The 19,598-nt window shown below is 43.8% G+C and overlaps 1 protein-coding gene across 1 annotated transcript in view; it reads right to left on the reverse strand.

Moving 5' to 3' along the window:
- The window catches only part of SLC6A19 (solute carrier family 6 member 19), a 793,248-nt gene that overhangs the window by 342,972 nt on the left and 430,678 nt on the right, over positions 1–19,598 (reverse strand). The window contains exon 8 of the mRNA XM_085606111.1: positions 16,266–16,422. Within this exon, the coding sequence (XP_085462237.1) occupies positions 16,266–16,422 (157 nt within the window). The remainder of the gene's footprint in view (positions 1–16,265; positions 16,423–19,598) is intronic.

Below are 19,598 nucleotides of genomic sequence, written 5' to 3' on the forward strand. Positions count from 1 at the left end.
TAAATTGGATCTCCTGCTTACAGGGGAGGAATTTGGGGACGCGCTGGGTGGCCTCAACCCGGGCAAGGCCCCGGGCCCAAATGGGTTCCCGAGTGAGTTTTTCAAGAAGTACTTCCTCCAATTGGGTCCACATTACACGGCGGTGGTGGAGGAGGCTCGGGACTGTGGATTGTTACCTCGGGACTGGAGGCACACTGAAATTGTGGTGTTCCACAAACCAGGCAGACCCCCGGAGGAGCACGCCTCATATCGTCCGATCTCCCTCCTCAACGTGGAGGCCAAAATCCTGGCGAAAGCCCTGGCCAACCGCATCTTACCATACATTACCTCGTTGGTTCACCCGGATCAGGCAGGGTTTATGCCATCCCACGCTACGCGGCATAATATTCGGCGGGCCCATTTTGCGATTACTGAGTTACAGCGGTTGGGGGTTCCAGCAGCCCTGTTGTTGGCGGACATGGATCGGGCATTCGACTCCCTCAGCTGGCGATATCTGTTCCTGCTGCTTGAACTTTGGTCCGCGGTTCATATCCTACGTGCGGCTTCTATATACGGAGCATACGGCCTCGGTCAGGGTAGCGGGGGAGACTTCAACGACATTCCCTGTACAACGTGGAACACGCCAGGGGTGCCCACTGTCCCCATATCTGTTTGCCCTGGCTATGGAGCCCTTGGCAGCCTGGGTGCGGATAGACGCGCAAATCTCCGGTTTTGAGTGGGAGAATGGACTGGTTGATCGCATTGCTCTTTATGCGGACGATGTCCTTTTTTTTCTGACGGACCTTGACCGCACGGGGCCCCGGATACTCCGTATCATGCAGATCTTCGGTGAGACTTCGGGTCACTTCAGGAATCTCCGGAAGTCTACCCTGTGGGTATTGGGGGGTCCGACCCAGTTGCGGGAGTGGGCCTCCACGGTGCGGATGGCGGCGGGGGGACTCAAGTATCTAGGGGACTTCTTATCAACTACCACGGCGGTTTCTTGGGAGCGTAATGTGGTGCCCGTGTGGGAGCGCGTTTGCCAAGACATCAAATTGTGGGCCCGTATGCCGCTCACTATATTCGGTCGGTCTGCGATTTTTAAGATGGTTGCCCTTCCCCGTCTTCTGTACCAGCTGCAGAATCATCCGTATACGATTCCAACGGGCTGGTTCCGTCGGGTGAACTCGACCTTGGGTCAGTTCCTGTGGGAGGGTTGGGCGGCTCGGGTGGCCCTGCGGACGCGTTTCCTTTCAACGTATGAAGGGGGACTGGCTACGTCGGATATGCTTTCCTACTATCAGGCCTCCCACTTGCTAGTTCTGACAGAGTGGTGGTATGGGGACAGGGGGGATCCGGCCTAAGCGGTGGAGCGGCGACTCAAGGTAGTTTTTCAGATTTGGCGCCAGGCGCTGACACGAATTGGGTGGTGGAACGTGTTCACGCGGGAAACCCCCTTGTGGCACAATGGGCGACTACCACAGATGGCGGCCCTGTCCGGGTTTGAGGGGTGGGATCGGAAAGGCATCTCCACAATAGGCGATGTGGTACGGGACTGTGCCCTGAAGTCCTTCCAGGATCTACAACAAGAAATCAGCATGCCCCGGACACAGTTCTACAGGTACCTCCAATTCCGTCATGCACTATCCCCTAGCCTAGCGGGCTTGGATTCCATAGCCGAGTTTAGCCCAGTGAAAGCGAAGCTCTTCATGGGGGACCTCCTAGAGCGGAACATTTCCAAGACATATAGAACACTCGTCATTCACAGTTCCCCCTCGCTCCAGCATCTAAAGGGGAAATGGGAGGGTGATGTTGGGCCCCTCGACGAAACGGACTGGATGGAGGCGCTGGCCTCGCCCCGGGGGGCAGCAATAGTTATTCAACTACGCCTCATTCAATTTAAATATTTGCACAGGGCTTATTTTACCCGTAGGAGGCTGTGGCGGGCTGGACTGATCACGTCTCCGGAGTGTCTCCGATGTGGGCGGGAGGAGGGCTCCTTCTATCACACGGTATGGCACTGTGTGTCATTGTCTCGTTTTTGGAGAGGGGTGTTGTCCTGCCTATCCGAGGTGCTGGGTTGGGATCTCCCCGCAGACCCTAAGTTGACACTTCTGCACGTCATGGACGATAATGGTGGAAACATATATAAGAGACACTTGCTACTGTTGGGCCTTATGCTGGCCAAGAGGGATATCGTCCGAGCATGGAAGGCTCAGTGGCTTCCTCTCGGAACGTGTGGAAGAGGGGTCTGGACTTTAGCATGGGTTTGGAGCTCCCCATATTCGCTGCCAGGGGGTGTCCTCGTAAACATTATGATATGGAAGCGTTGGGCAGACTACAGGGGTATCCTCCTGGAGCCAATCCCGGAGGAGCGGGAGGAGGGGTCCCTTTAGTTCCCATGGGGCGGGAGGGCTTACTCTGGACCCGGGGTCGGAACTGTCAAGCTTATGCTCATACAGGATGCTGTTTATTGGTCATGGTATAGTGCGGTCGGGGGGGATCCGGGAGTTGGAGGAGGGGGGGTCGGGGGTTTGTTTTTCAAATGTAGTGCATCTTTAAGTATTCTACTAATCTAGAAGGTCAATAATATCATGGTTGCAATGCTTTGGCAGGTACCTCTGGGACTTCAGGGGCCTGCACTTTATGTGTTTGTTGACAAATAAAATCTATTTAAAAAAAAAAAATAATTGGGACAATCCCCTTGGTGATCTTAGGGACAAAGGTGTCCTCTTTTTCTCTATGAACATTGCTGCCCCCATTATCTTTGGACTTCAAGCCCATCTTGGAACTTCTTTCTTTAAGGGCTAGTCTCCTTTCCCCAGGTTTAATCTTTTTCTCCTCTAGTAAGAGGAGATCAAGCTCTTCCTCGAGGCTTACTGCCACCTTACCAGTAGGGGGCTCTGCTAGAGTGACTTCTTTTACTTCCTGCTGGTGAAGGGGGTCTGGGAATGGTTGAAGAGGTGTGGTCTTCACTGTCTTCCCACCATCATCTATTTGGGCTAGGGCATCATCCTCACCCTCTTCAGGGTGTTCTTCCGAGAAATGGCCCTCTCTCTATAGTTTCTCTTTTTCATAGGACCTGAGGACCTTTTCAAGGTCTTCCTTTTTGACGGTTGCTCTGTAGTCTAACTTTGCAAAAAACAATTAGATCATTGATCTTCAGAGCTGGGATGACTGATAGGTCAATGTTCTGACTAGCCTTCATTGTGCACTACCTTTTATTTGAACGTTGGGACCTGTTTACATTTTTAATAAACTTTGTAAAACGTTTGCCTAACTTTCTAATTTTCCTTTTGCTTTACTTTAGAATGGGGGGTCTACACAGGGGCCTAACAATGCCAATAAATATTTTTTTTTTTTTAAATCTGAAAAAATAATTTAGATCTAATGTCAAAAGTGGATTTCTCATGCAATTATCACCTATGGCAAGAGGTACTGCGATACACAAGTTCAGGATCCCACTGCTGTAATACCAATGTAGAAATTATGTACTGAGGCTGTTTAGGCCTCACTATGCAATACTCTCATAATACCCCAAATATAGGTCCTTCGGATTCACAATAATAAATCCCTAGCTGAGTCCTGGTAGTGTAGCACAGAGCAGTCAAGCTTTAGTAGAAGAACATGTGTTAAGCCTTTCAGAGTACCAACATGGAAGATAAGTAATAGACACGACTCACATGAAATCTGACACCAATTTCCAAAAACATTTTGTTCCCTGTGACAGCAACTACTTAACTCAGTTATACAATGTGAATGTCCAAGTAGCTGCTTTGTTTGTGAATTAAGACCGGTAACATAATGTTTGTATAATTTGTTGTTTTGTATCACTTGTTCATGTATTGTTTTTTACATCACACTACTTCACCAAGAAGGTGACGGCTAGGACACTTCTTGCTCTTAGAGTTCACTCGAGGAACAGTGTCGAATAAAGGTAGTGGTAGCCGAACTGAGCACCAACAATCTTTGGCAGTGGCAAGCTCAGCTTTGGGTTACTTCCACGTCCTGGAGTCCAGGAGAAAACGGTAGCTGCCTGAAACTTGCTGGAGGACAGGACTACATTTCCCAAAATGTACTAGACCATTTACTTTTGGGAAATCCCTCGGTAGGCCCAATGGACAGTGATTATTTGGATTCGGGATTGTGCTTCTACCTGCGGGCTGCAGGGAATTAGTACCTTGAGTCAAAGGAAGTTATGGAGTTGCCTTTGGTGCTCAGAGAGGTTCCTTGTGACTTTGTAGTTGGTCTCTGGTACAAGACGAGTTGCCGTCATGCAGTTGCAGGGTGGTTGCCAAAAGTGCAGGTTATCGCACCTTTGCTTTGTGCATCCTGAAGTCACGGACTCTGGTCTCTTCTTTGTCCTTTTTTGCAAGTTGTTTCAGATCTCAGGTTCTGGTGCCAGGGGTGCCCCTTAAATTGTAGATGTATGGGCGTTAGGGGTGTGGGTGCTAGTATCCAATGGGCTACTAGCCCAAGGGTCTAATCAGCTTCCGAGGTGACCACATCTAGGGGTGTGTTCCACCTTTGCTACCCAGAACTTTCTCTTCTGCCACTTTTAAAAATGGTAGAACCCTTCTTTGGAGTGAGGCTCGCCTTCTGGTGAATTTCACCCCCTGACTACCTAATTTAATCACCTGCCCTGGCTCAAATGTGCCTGAGGGCATGGGGAGGGCTTTTATCGCCTCAGGGAGGCAGCCAGGTTGCATATCAGAGGCGGTAAAACCTTTGAAGCTCACCGCCTTGATGTGCCACTTCAATAAACATCCTGTCAGGGAGGGAGGTGTCACCTCCTTCCCTGGCAGGCATTTGTTTCTGACTCCGGGGAGTGATCACACCTCCTGAGACCTAACTCACTAGCCATCCTGTCAGGGAGGGTGGTGTCACCTCCTTCCCAGGCAGGCCTTTGTTTCTGACTCCTTGGTGTGTTCACACCTCTTGGCAGGGGTACAGATTCTTGTATTGGCTGCAGCAGCCGCAGCCTACCAGTCGGGGCACAGGAAAGGCTGAGGCAACCAGGTGGGCAAACTCTAAGGTAGCCACCTGAGTGCATGTCATATTAAATCTGACTTTGTGGAAAAGTCAGATTTAATGAGACAAATTGTTTGATACCAAATATGACACTTTTCAGTGGGACCAAAATGGAGCTGGCAACCTCCGGGTGCCAGCCCATGTTATGCTATAGCCCGCTGAACACTTATAGTAACCCTTAATGGAAAGAGGCTACTATAGGTACATATAAGCCTGCATTTATATGGCCACATCTTATATATAATGCACCCTACCTCTTGGGCTTAGGAGGCCTACCTAAAGGGTGACTGACAAATATTAAAAGGTGTGCTTTGACCATGCCACTCATGGTGAGGGAAAGTCGAGTTTGAGCAGTTTGCACGACTCATGCAGTCAGCAATGGTAGGGCTGCTGTCATCTGTTTACTTGGATCACTCAGAATGGCACAATTAGTGCTTCAAGCCCTGGTGACCCCTTTAACTCCAAAGCCCTGGTTACCATTGATACCACTTGCCCAGGGCCTTATAAGGGGGTTAAAGGCCTTGCCAATTGGGGATAACAATTTACTTACATCATTTTAGTGAGAGCTCACTGGGGCCTGGATAGCAGGCTCCTGTGCACTTTCAAAGCCATAACCATCAGCATTGGTGAAAAAAGTATTGGGGTGACCATACAAAAAGGGCACTTTCCTACAACCATCAATGCTGGATTTTTATTGATTCGCTTCAATATACTTCATAGATCCTACATAACAACAGCTACATACATACACTGTACCAAATGCTGAACTAATGTTGCCACGTTCGTTCACCTAACGTGGATGTTTCCAACGATTACCAATTACTGGAAGTAAATGGTGACAAGCTATTAGGAATGTGTGAATGTAACCTTACAAGTAGCACCTTGTATAGATTTCTTGGGAATTACGATATTCCAAAAGTGTAATAAGATAAAAAGAAAAGTAGCGAAGTTTATATTATTGCTAATGAAGAGCGGATTAGGTATACCCTGGTTATCCAGCACAGTGCCCACCCTGATTAAAGACTGGATAGGGGATATCACTGAATGGGCAACATCTGAAGAACTTCGTATAAAGACATCTAGAACAGACGCTGAGTTTAAAGATCTGGTAAACTGGAAAGAATTTGCTAAAGGCTTACCATATCCCTAGATTTGAGACCTTCTGGAGGTATTTAGTTAATTAACACTTACTTAGATGATGTATTATCAGTGCTTAATTTGAGCTGGTGGTTTCCGATGCTCAACACCAGCGCTTAATTGTCAACACCGGCGCTTACGACAATCTGCCACAAGGTGGCGCTGTCTGGCTAATTTAGAGATGACCACAACAACAGTCAAGTATTAATTCAATATACATTAAAAGTTACTATTACCTGCAGCCAAAGCCATTCTTATATTTTTGGGGCCAGTATTAGTCTGAATTGCCACACTTGCAGGAGTGTGATGGTTAGTAGTTGTGTTGTTACTAACATTGGCAGCACTTGCAGTGGCAATGTGTTGCAAGCTGCTGTGGCCTCCTGAAGTGCCCTGGGACTTTTAAAAAAAAACAAATTAAGCAATGTTATTTATTCATAGGCTATCCTGTTTTAGGTTTAAACCCATAGTAACTGATAAAACTCCACCAAAAGGGAAATAGCCCTCGCCAGTAAAAGCACAGAAACACTGAAAAAAGAACTGCACAACTACAAACTAAATGCCATCCAAAGAAAAGAATAGGAAAGTGAAAAAGTCATTTTTAGTTTTTTCTTGGAGGGGCCAATACATTGTAACTTTGTCATACAAGGTAACAGCAAGAAAGACTGTCCTAAAATTATTCTGTTTGAGTCAATAAAATATTGTTTCTTCTTCCTTTTCATTTTTCAATTGTGTTGTCTTTGGTCTAAGGTTGCAGGATTTAGAAGCATGTTTTAGGTCTTAGTTAATTATTTTGTGAACTGTAGAGAATCAGGAAATATCAAAATCATAGTTGATATTTTGGCTATGTTTAATTCTTTCACTGATAGGTAAAATGGCGGAAAGTGTAGCTTCTTGATTGTATGCGAGGCAAGATTGCGTCTGCTGGGTTGGACGCGTAAGCTGGCTGCTCCCGGGTGACCAAAACCCCCCACGCCATGCTCACGCTGCATGAATACCTTTGAGAGAGGAGCTGCAGGGAAGGACTCTTTTTCATCAAAACTACGCCGCATACAATATCGCTGTTGGTGGCTGCACGTCCGGAGTTGGAGCTGGCGTTTTCCTCCGGCGCCTGCATACTACGGCGGCCGCAGAGGGCTGGATAGAGCCCCGTCAACGATGCCTCCCAAGGCAGCAAGAGGGAGGACTCGCCTTCTCGTGGACAACGCTGGAATTACGATTAAAAACACATCAAACACAGTGAGTGGCTCTATATCACCAAATAAAGACACTGTGTTAAAAGGAGGAAAAGGAGGGAAATCGACGGAGAATATTGGAAAGCGCACTATACCGCTATTATTCTCTGCTGGTAAAGCAAAGGATAAGGGGGAAGCTATCCAACCTCCCTAACCTCCTAAATGCATGTCTTCTGCTATGGCATTAGGACTCACCTCAGAACCAGAGCGGATTGAAAGAGCCTGCAATCAGAGAGATGTTGATGCTGTTGATACTGATAACATCAGCGCGGGACCGCTCCCTATATCTAGGGCTGCCCAAGTCAGAGAACACGATGAGGATATTAACAAGGAGGGGAGGTTTCCCAGAAATCCAGGTGAACCCCCTACTCTGGTACCTCTTGTTGGTCCCGGTTTGAAATCCGAATTGATTAGGGACAATGATACCGGCTTGGCTGCAATTCAGGATACAATAGGTGACACTACCTTTCTCAAATCTACAATGCAGGATATAGATACTGGGGAATATTTTTTCTCATTATCTGACCAATCAAACTCCTCGAACGACGACCTTGAGTTTATGTTAGGGGCTTCAGCTAGGGCTGGTCTGCAGAATGATGAACGCAGTGATGGTAGTGTACAACTGGAGGACTCTGGGGATATATCAGATAGCAACCCGCGTACAGTGCGTAAAAAATTAGATCTGAAAAGCGGTGCCAAATCAAGGAATGGCGGCAATGGAAGCAATGTCCTACAGTGGGACTATTCCTGCTCAACTGATTTAAGCATTGAGAGTAGGCGAGCCACGGGAGCCGGTACAGAACCATCTATCAAGGCTCCCGAGGATATATCTTTAACACTGATCTATCAAACTATGGTAATTCATAGAGAGGAGGCCCGAGTAGAGAACCAGAGAGTACAGGGCTCATGTCGCAAACTACAGAACTCGGTACGACGTATAGCCAAGACCTGTACTGAGTTCACAACAAGATTTAGTGAAGCAGAAGCAAGAATATACTCTCTCGAAGACGAACTGGTTGCACAGAAGGCTTTAACCGAATCTCTACGATCCCTAAAAGATGACACACAATGGAAGTTAGCTGACATTGAAAATCGCTCTCAAAGGAACAATCTTAGAGTTTTGCAAATTCCAGAGGGGATTGAAGGTCAAGACACTCGCAACTTTATCATCAATTTATTTACGGAAGCTTTTCCAGAGTTGAGCAAATGGGACTGGGCAAGAGAAGTAGAGAGAGCGCAACGATTCCCATTTAATCCTCGCCCAAGACCCAGCCAATCTTTGGATAGACCCAGAGTGATTTTGATCTCTCTTAACAGCTTCTTGGCTAGGGAAGATGTGTATTCTTTGGCACGCCCTGATAGAAAAAGGGCAGGGAAAGGGCTGGAATTTTTTGTAAGGCCTGACTTTTGCCATTTAACGGTGGAAAGGCGCTGGCATATACGTCAGCTTATTGCACCATTTCAGGCCAAAGGAGCTCAAGTCTTTTTGTTAAACCCAACCAAGCTTAAAGTTATTGTTAAGGATCAAACCCGGTTCTTTTCCTCCGAGATAGTAGCAAAAGAATTTTTACAATCTTTGTGAAATGTGCCTAAATGGGGGATTTTAGTATGAATTTGGTAGATTGAAAAGCTGGGCAGGAATTTAGGTCCCGATTTGTAACTATATCAACTGTTTTTCTGGTTATTTTTTTTTCTCTTCCCTTTTCTCTCTCTCTCCTCTCTTTCGTGTGTTGTCTCACCCTATGTGAAAATTTGGTGTTATAATTAAGGTTTAGTTGGCATCAGCAACAGGTCTATGGTTTAAGGATGTTTCATATTTAACATGATCTATATGATGTCTTGTCTGGTTCATAGGGTGACGGGCATGGTGCGGGGGCGTTCACCTGGGTGTTGGGAGCTTGGCATCACAGGGACCATTGGTCCCAAAGCCTCATGGAAGGGTAGGGGTAGGGCGGGTGGGGAGGGTTCGGGAGTGAGCAGTGGGGGGTTGGGGGGTCTGGGTGGGGTAAAATAAAGAAAATAATCCACAGTATCGATATATTTTTGAGTTTGAGTTCAAGTCTAAGTTTAATTGATTTAATGTCTGTTTACAGAGAATTTAATATTGGATTGCCCCTCTATTTATCTAATGGCTAGGTTTGGGTTCCGAATATGTTCACTGAATGTATGTTGCCTAAACAGCTATAATAAAAGACAAAGGGTAGCTGCTGAACTTCGGGTGATTCAACAAGATATGGTTTGTCTACAAGAAACCCAAGTACCGTGGGGTAAACGGAAATTTTTTGCGGAAATGGGTTTTGTGCTTCTAGCAGCTTCTCAGCAATCTATATCAACCCGGGGAGTGGCAGTGTTAGCCAAACCTGCTATACAAAGCACGGGACTGGTATTGGCTGACAAGCTGAGGCGGTGGCTTATTGTAGAATGTTTGATAGGGGAAAAAGAATTTACGCTTTGTACTGTTTACGGCTCCAATTTCGATGAAGCCATAGTGTTGCAACAGCTTAATGTGGAGCTCGCATTATGGCCCACCCCTTTGGTGCTATGTGGAGATTTTAATATCAGCCTGACTAACAAGGATCTTCAGTTGGGCACGCAAAATTACAATGGTAGGAAACCTAGGGTTTTCAAGGCGCTATCTCATTACTTATGGATCATGGTTTGGTCGATGTATGGGATTATCTATGTCCACTTGATCCTGGCTTTACCTTATATTCCCATCCCCATCAAAAGCTAGTACGACTCGATTATTTTTTTGTTTCGCCAACATTATTCACAGAAGCTAAAATCCTAGTTTTCCCAAGAATTACATCTGACCATGCACCAGTAGTCCTGGATAAACCCGCAATAGGTTTTTATGTAAATTTACGAATTTTTAGTTTTAATAGGAAATTGCTTCTTGAAAAACTCTTTAAAGATCATATTAAAAACTTGATCAAGGTTTTTTTTCAAGATAATCGGCATTCAACCTCCGCTGGAGTCCTATGGGATGCCTTTAAAGCCTGTCTTAGAGGGGACGTCCTGAGTTATGGATTGTACCAGCAAAAGAAAGTTAAGCTTGCAATGCAGGAATTGTATATTAAGCTTAAGGCAGCGGAAGAAAACTTGGCACACGGGATTTGGGCCAAGAATGATATTATTGATCTTCAGACTAAAGTGGCTAGATGTAGGGCTAACATTAATTTATCCTGGAGCAAGGAAATCGCAGCTAAATATCTAGTATACAAAAAGGAATGCTATGAGTATGGAGAAGTGGTCGGGCGCTGCCTGGCTAATAGATTACGCTCTAAGGAAGCCACTTATAGAATAGCCAGTATGAAGAACCAGTCAGGTGATATGATCTATGATCCCCAGGAAATTGTTCAGATCTTTTTTAAACTCTATGAAAATCTCTATTCGGGAAAAGATCCAGGGGTATATACAGGGGACTCAGCAATACAACAGCTGGTGGAACGAATCGGTCAGGAGGAGGCAGAGATTTTGGAAAGCCCTATTACTATGGCAGAGTTAGAACTAGCCATAAATAGTATGGCGATTGGTAAGGCAGTGGGCCCCGATAGGCTCCCTTCGGAGGTGTATAGGACTTTTTTTCAGGAGATTAAAATAGATTTGTTGGCCGTCCTCTTAGCCACTCAAATGGGAAATGCACCGCAATCTTGGGAAAAGGCCAACATTGTCATCTTTAGGAAAAAAGATAAGCCACAGGATTTGCCAGGGTCATATCGCCCGATCTCTCTCATCAATTGTGATGGAAGATTTATGATAAAATCCGGGCGAATAGGTTAGCAAAGGTTATCTCGCCCTTGGTCTCCCCAAAACAACACAGATTTATTCCCGGCCGGGGGACTGTGAATCACATTAACAGAATTGTGACACTCTTTGACATTGCACAGGTCGAGGCTAGGGATTTAGGGCTGATCCTACTAGACGCCGAGAAGGCGTTTGATCGTGTGGCATGGGATTTCCTTTGGGGGGGTTATGCAGCGGATGGGGTTTGGTGAGGGTTTTATCCAGGCTGTAAAAGTATTATATCGATCGCCCTCGGCAAGGATCTGTTCTATGGTTCTGGTATCAGACCCTATAAAAATTTCAAGAGGCACACGGCAGGGCTGTCCCTGCTCTCCCCTGCTGTTTGCCCTTTATATTAACCCTTTTTTAACAATGTTAGAGAGAAGTACTCAGATTAAACCTTTTTGCGTTCTGGAAAACCAGTTCCGTGTATTCGCATACGCGGACGATATTGCCATTATAACATCTGACCCTAATACTGCTATATCTGAAGTAGAACGCCTAGCATTTGATTTTGGCGCGGTTTCGGGCTATAAGTTGAATACATCTAAAACCCAGATTCTGTGTACTAAACAGATCATGGCCAGCGACCCCAGAGTGGTTAAGGAAGTTACTTATCTGGGAGTTAAGATCTGAGAAAACTTGAAAGATCTGGTCGATATTAACTGGGGGGATATTACTCGCAAAGTGAAGCAATCGCTAGATAGTTCGGAATGCCTACATCTCACTTTGGTGGGTAGAGCTAACATCCTTAAAATGAATATACTCCCGAAGGTGTTGTATTTCTTTAGGTCAGTACCGTTGGAGGTATCCCGCGCCCAGTTACAGCATCTGCAAGCACTTTGTGATAAGTTCTTGTGGACTCCAGGGAAACCCCGGAGAGTAATGCATCTCATGACTCTTCCCAGAGAGAGGAGGGGGGGGTGGTCAGCCCCTGACTTTACACTCTATTATTATTCTTGCCTTCAATTGAATATGCAGATAATGCTGACTGGAGAAGACGTCAGCAATTTGGCCGAGGCTCCTTCAATTTATCAGATGGTTTTGGGTTCAGAAGTCAATAACTGTCTGTTTAAGAAACTGGATAGGAGTTATTACAAAAGAACACGTTTCAAAATTCTAGGGGCTGCATTCAAAGTCTAGAATGTAGTCCGAAAATTATTACAAATTCAGGGATTAAACTTCTATACTCCAACCACGGCCGTAGGCATTTTGCCATCAATATTTCATGATCAAGTTGCTAGTAGTTGGAGGCGGAATGGCATCTCTCAAATCGGGGATTTTTATGAGGTTGGGGGGCTTTATACTACTTTTTCAGATTTAGCGGAAAAATTCTCTCTCCACAAAAATCAGTTTTTTAAATTCTTACAAATACGTGATTTCCTGAGTAAAGTACCCACGGCGATGGTACCACTCCAAATAGTTGAAGCTATTAGGGGTCAAGAAAAAATAGGGGTTCTTTATAAAATCCTATTACATAACTGTAAGTGGGCAGCAAAAGTTGGAGAGCCTGGTGTGTCTATGGAGAAGGCTACTGGCATTGCCGGGGAAATTTGTTTATCGGCGAATCTTAAAGCTCAGTGTTTTAAAACCGCATTTAATCTTTATCATACCCCGGCCAAGATGATGAAATGGGGGAGGGGCAATGATGGCAAATGTTTCCGATGCAGCGCGGATAACGCTGATAGTCTCCATATTTTTTATGACTGTGTTAAACTAGGGCCATATATACAACACATAGAGAAATTCATGACAGAAATTAGGGTCAAAATCTCTGCCTCTATGATGTTGCTGGGGGTTGGTGAGGATCTCGAGCAAGGGAGACCCATGCATAAATGTCGGTTTTTGCTTTTTATCGCTTTGGCGGTTGCTCGACTATATCTAGCGTCTTTTTGGCTCCAGCCGGAAGTACCATCTTTTGAAATGTGGCGAGCCCGGTTCTATAATATATATATCTTGGAGCATAGTCTGTATTCTGTGAAACGATCAAGGAAATGCAAATTAGGTCTATATATATGGGGGGCAATGATTGATCATATGAAATGTTGAAAGATAACCAATCCAAATTAATTTAATTCTTGTTTTGTGGTATAATGGAATGAAATACATTTTTTTTTTTGCCATGTTACTTGATTCTGTATGTATTTTATTGATGTTTTTGATACTGTGGATAATAAAAATAATTAAAAAAAAAAAGATAGGTAAAATGGCTGGTTTCATAAGAATTTTTCCCAATATGTACCATCACATTTACCCACAGACAGATAGTGGGTGAAACCCTTTGATACAGCAGCTCCCTTTTCTAACGAGTCAGTATTCATAGTAGGTGAATTGCCAAACAGCCCAGGTTTTAAGTATTCGATGAAAGGTGTAGTGACTGGATTATGTAAAAAGAGTGTGGTCACCAAGCATCTAGGATAGTGGTAAAAACATGACACCAGACTTTTGGAAAAACATGGAATGCAGTGTCACTTGGAATGCTGCTGCAAAAGGTTCCTACCAAGGCAAAAAAGATTGGAGTGATATTGTTTGTATTTACAGTGATTCAGTTACGTTTATGAAAAAGTTGTTATGACCTGACAAAATCGAGCTGAAGTACTTCCCTGTAAGAGATCCTTGCCACTTGCTAGATGGTATTATGAATTCATCCATACAATCTTCAGGGTTAATGAAGAATGCAATTGACTTTGTAGTCCATTCTAGAGCACTGTTTTGTGATCCATGGGAACTAAAACACAAATATTTCTCATTTTGTGCTTTGTGTGGCATCAAAGAAAGAGTCATTCCAACTGTGTCATTTATATTATTCATGTGGCAACCGTTTACATAATTTTTGCTTAGTGATGATGCCAAAGGCAAGAAATGTGAGGATCTTCGGTTGCATATTAATAGTGATGTGAAAAAAGTACACTCTACTGCATGTTCACCTCTTCAATAACTCTGAGGGTATATGCTCCCAGTTCAATGCATATGTTACAGAACCTGCCCCAGAGAATCACAATCTTCAGGTGTACCAGGATTGGCATGGAAAGCTATGTAGGTGGCCATAGTTAGAAAATTGTGTTGTGGCTGTTTTGGCGTTGCCCATCTCAAGTGCCAATATTGAGAGGGCCTTTTCACAGATAAAAGTTTACATGGGAAGGAAAGAGTGATCGCACATGACCAAAGACTCTCTGAAGAAGTATTGTATGGTGTAGTACATTAAGTTTGATTTGTACAAATGCATTTGGACATCATATACATTGTACTTACACTGTCTATATAACATGCGCTATCAGTGTAGAAAGCAAGCAAAAATAAAAGCAAAACGTTCCCTAAACACTTGATAAACACTGTGTCTGCTGTTTGTAATGGTGCAGAACAGTGTAATCACTGATAACCACTGTTTTTTAAGGTATTGAAATCAATGAAAACCCCTCACTGGAATTTACCAAAAATAGAAACGGAAAACAGGAAAGCTTATTTATTCACTATTCGGTGAAAAGTATATAGTTGCGCAAGATGAATTTGGAATAAGCCTGATAATAAATGACTATATTGCTTTGACGTTTGCTTTATAATGCCACAAATTATATTGTATTATGGTCTGATAACAAGAAAGAGTTACATACATCATAGTGAAGGGTTGTCACTCTTTGTGATGTTCTTCTCAGCCAGACACAATACCAGCTCAGCCATGTGATTGGGTGGCTGTTCAGGAACGTTTCTGGGGGAGTTTCTGCTAGTGGTTTAGCTTCCATTTAGCAAACTAAGAATCAATGGTTATACAACTGGCTGGTTATAACAATAAATGTACGATTTGTTTAGGCACATTTACCATGACTCTCTACATCAGACTTAAGGACTCGATTTAGGGCCCGATTCCGATGCGGTCAGAGCCCTCCTGCCCTCATTGGAACGTGCCTTTCGGATTCCTTTCTGACCGAGCCATTCTGATGGGCTCGGTCGGAAAGGAATCAGACTCGGTTTTCCGGATAGCTTACAACGGACTCGGAGAGCCCGTCCGCCATCCAGAAACCCTTCAGTACTCCCTAGCCAGCCGCGGGAGTACGATGGCAGTTTCCCACTGCCTTTTTGTGCCGGTCTTTCCGGCACGAAAAGGCGGTGGGAAACTGTCTTTGGGGGCACTCAGTAGGGCTCCTATGGGTGCGAGGCTGCCACATGGTGGCTCCTGTTGATCCCTGCACCGGGTGGCAGGCACCTTGAGGTGCCGGCCACAGGATGCAGGGATGAACTGCACCTCTGCAGTTAACAATAGGTACATGCATTCCGTTCGGAATGCATGTTCCCATTGTTAACTATAGGATTGAGACCGAACCCTGTTCGGTCGCATCCTACTTGCAACTCTGTAACTGACAACAGGAGGTCAGTCGGTTACAGTTCCTGACCGATGTTGGACGGACTCTGGTCCGTCCGACATAGGAATCGGGCCCAGAGTTGGGCCGTTGGTGTAGGTGGATCAGACGCCCCCCTATTTAGAGCATACACTTTGATGTTCTATTTTCTAGTTCTCAACCGCCACTTGAAGCCTGGAGGTCATGAATGGACAAAAAAATTTAAAACTCATTGAGAAGTTTGGTTTTGAAAACCTAAAATGCTTGCTGAGCGGCTGCCTTAAGCACAGTGGCCTCTCAGCCAATTTGTTGTGCTTCAGAGGACCCACCCTGATGGTAGCTTTTCTGCATGCATGGAGATCTCTGCAGGGTGAGCGAAGATCTCTCCATATAGTGAGCGGTAGTCCAGCCAGAGTAGCGGCCACACTGACAGACTGCGAACTGCCCGCTGTGGTCTAAATGAGGCCCAAAATCTTGAAGTTGTTGCAAATGGGACACATTAATAACACCTTCTCCCTTTCCTTCTCTACCGCATTCCCTTCAGCTAATTTACACAAAGTTTCCTCATCTTCTGCAGGCCCAGTAACAACATTAATTAAACAGATAAAAAACATTATTACATAGTATTAATGGACAATTTAAAGGATGAATACATTATATTTTCCATCACTGACCGTTTCCTCTAATTGGCACATCAAAGTAATACCTTGCCATAGAGTAGTTTTGCAGAATCATAGAACTGCATCAAAAATAGACGTTAACTTACATCATTTAAGAGGGTTTCCAGGTTGCAGGTCTGGAGGTTTAGTGACTGTACTGTATTTGTATTTGTTGCATTGAGATATGTCAGCATCATATCATAATTCTCTTGGGTTATATTTCCTTCTGGCAAGTCAAAGGCATTTGTCAAAGTTAGTATATTTCTGAAAAAAAACACAATGATCATAAGAGATTATTGATAGTGTACTTTTTTCCAAATGATGTGGCAATTTCAAGCAAACCTGTGCATTGATGATTCTGCTTCCAATTTACAAATGTCTGAACACCGAGGTGGAAGTTATGTGCACAGATAAGCACTCCGAGAGCACAGATGTCTAGATCCTGATTCAAAGAATAACGATCGGTGAACATTTGCACCCACAAATAGATATTACTACTGTAAACAATCCACTAGTGAGGTAGATTGTCTTTTGTACCATGTTTAGTGGAGATGCGCTCACTGTTCAAGGTTAGCAATAAAGTTTAGTCTCAAATCAGGGACAGTAACTAAGATAGAAGGATTAAAAAAGATGGAAGTGTAAGTTGAACGACTTTTGGGTGAAGTTGGGTGTGGCACATATAATATGTTGCTCAAGTGTATCTTGAAAAGATAAATTCTAATTTTGCAACTGAATGGAAAAGAGTCAGCAGTAATACATTGTTCAGTGGGCATGGTATTCTAGTTAATGCAATAAGCTAATTATCAGTAGATTCATTCTTGAGGCAAACTTGTCTGCAGCTGGTCACCCAGGTAACACCATACCACTACTTCCATGAAGACTAGTCTTGGAAGACCCTTCTTCTTCTTCTTTTTCTAGACTTATCATTAACTTTCTTCTCACATCAAAGAATTTAAACACCAAACCCTCTGAAGACAATGTGAACAGACACTAAAACACAAACCAACAACTGAGGCTTAACATTCACAAAACACAAGACACAGATGTTAAAAACACTTTGCATGTTTAACCCTCCCCATAGGGAGCTGCGCTAAATAGTTTACTTATGAGGAATAACTTCGCTCTTGCTAACAATTTTTTGTCAGGTCTGGTAAGTCCCTTTTTCACAGAAGATAGAAAACCAAGGGTTAAGCCACATAACAGCAGATTTATGGGTAGCACACTTTGAAAAAGTATTTTCTTCAGATATAGTTTGGTATTTTTTTGTTGGAGAGAATAATCAATTAAAGAACCCCGATGACAAGGCTAAAAAGCTAAGTGAGTATTGAAATTGCCAAAGTTACAAATGCCATTAACACAAGTTTTGCAGGTAAACCTCCAGGACCATGAGGTGTTCCAGTGGGTGTTTTTAACCATAATGTAACCTGGTGTGATGCAATAATAGTCATGATTTAAAAATAAAAAAAAAGGTGATAGCAACTTGCCAAGTTGTTATCAACCAATTTCATTGATAGATTCAACCATGAAAATACTAGGCCGCATCCTCTTAGCCAGACTTAAGGTTTCGGCAGAACAAACCAAGGTCTTAACTGATGTACAATTGGTTTTCGACTCGGCCTGGGTACAGTAGGCAGTCGTTAAACTTATCCCTGGTGGTGGGAAAATATGTCAAAGCCAGGAGAGGCTCATAGAACATGGCCTTTATGGACCTCTCCTATGCCTCTGACACTGTAAACTGTACAAAGCCATGGTCTTTGCAGGAGAAAATGGGAGTCAAAGTCACATTGGTAAATTCATTAAGATGTTTGTACCAAGGCACAACAGTGAAAGTACTGTATGCACAAGGTGGGGAGTGTTCTTCCCCGATACCTTTAATAGAGGAGTGAGAAGGTTATATACTGGCTCCATTTTTGTTTTTGCTTTATATAAATGATTTAGAAAAATACCTATCGAACAGAGGGAAAGACTTGCCACAGGCCAGTAAACACTCAGGGCCAGATTTAACAATTTCTCATGCAGCGCAGTGGCAGCAGCTGCAAATGCTGCGCTGCGTGAGAAGGAGAAGGCAGAAGAGTGCCAAATTTACTGAAATGTGTCACTATCCTCCCCTCTCCCTAGTTCTGCCACTGAAATTAGCTGCTGTGTGCCACAGAGACACTTTAGCACCATAGTGCAAGGGCGTCTCCGTGAGTCAAGCATTGGTTTTGTACTGGAAGGATACCCTTCCAGTACAAAATACTATGCTTAGACTAATTGTAAGCATTTTCCCACTTTGTGTGCTGTACAGTGCAGTACACATGCGAAGTCGGAAAATAAAGGGAAAAAAAGCATTTCTCCTTCATAGCGCCTGGTTGAAGGGTGCACTGTTTTGTGATGCGAAACCCTTTCTACTTTATTTAGTAAATTGGGTTTAGCGTCAGAAACCTTGGGTGGTTGCACAGGGACACCCATGCACCACCCATGGTACGCCTCCTTGGCACCAAATAATGCAAAGCAGCGCTATGGGCTGCTTCGTGTTACTTTCACATTATTTACAACGCTAAACAAGTTTATCGCTGGAAATAAAATCAGACAAAAACATTTTGCGCTGATTTGTGTCACAACACAGTATAAAATCTTAGTAAATTTGCCCCTATTCTTTTATATGCAGATGATGCAGTTGTTCTGGCAAAAACTGCAAATGGCTTGCAAACCATTTTAGAAGCTCTTAATGATTTTATAAAGGAACGTGATTTAAGTTAATTTGTCTAAGTCGTTTGTAATGATTAGTGGGCCAAAAAATGCAAAAACAAGGGTGTACACCATAGATGGGGAAAAAAAATTAAGATGATTAATATTCATTATCCCAGTGTCTCTTTTGACTCTGATATGAGATGGGGATTTCTAATAAATCCGAGTTTTAAATAGCTTGAAAGTGCAAATGAGGCAATGTGTAGGTTTGCTACAAAATGAGGACACAAACCTATAAAGGAAATGTTGCAATTATATAAATGCAAAAGTATACTAATGTTCACTTATGGGACAGGAGTATGGGGACATACAAATTCTGATATAATTCAGAGGACTGAAATAGCTTTTTAAGTAGACTTCTCTCTGTCCCTAAGATCACCGCAACCCACATTTGCCATAACGAACTAGGATTGAGTTATATTGAGGACACTATACAAATTGCTCCTTTATTACTGTGGTTTAAGATCTGGTATTCATTCGCCTGTGAACGACTTCTCCAGGCTTATTATGAAGGAATGCATTGCCCTTGATATTATTGATTGGAGTCCATGGCACAATTATGTGAAATACACCTTTATCGACCTAGGAATCCCAGAATATTTCAGTGCCCTAGATTCTGTTACTGCTACCTCGAAAGTTAATTGTAACCTATTCTATAAAAATTAGGTATAGCTTAAGAAAATTGCAGTCAAAGTCTATGAATACAATTG

This window comes from Triturus cristatus, chromosome 5_1 (assembly GCF_964204655.1).
Source record: "Triturus cristatus chromosome 5_1, aTriCri1.1, whole genome shotgun sequence".
In the NCBI taxonomy this organism is placed as follows: Eukaryota; Metazoa; Chordata; class Amphibia; order Caudata; family Salamandridae; genus Triturus; species Triturus cristatus.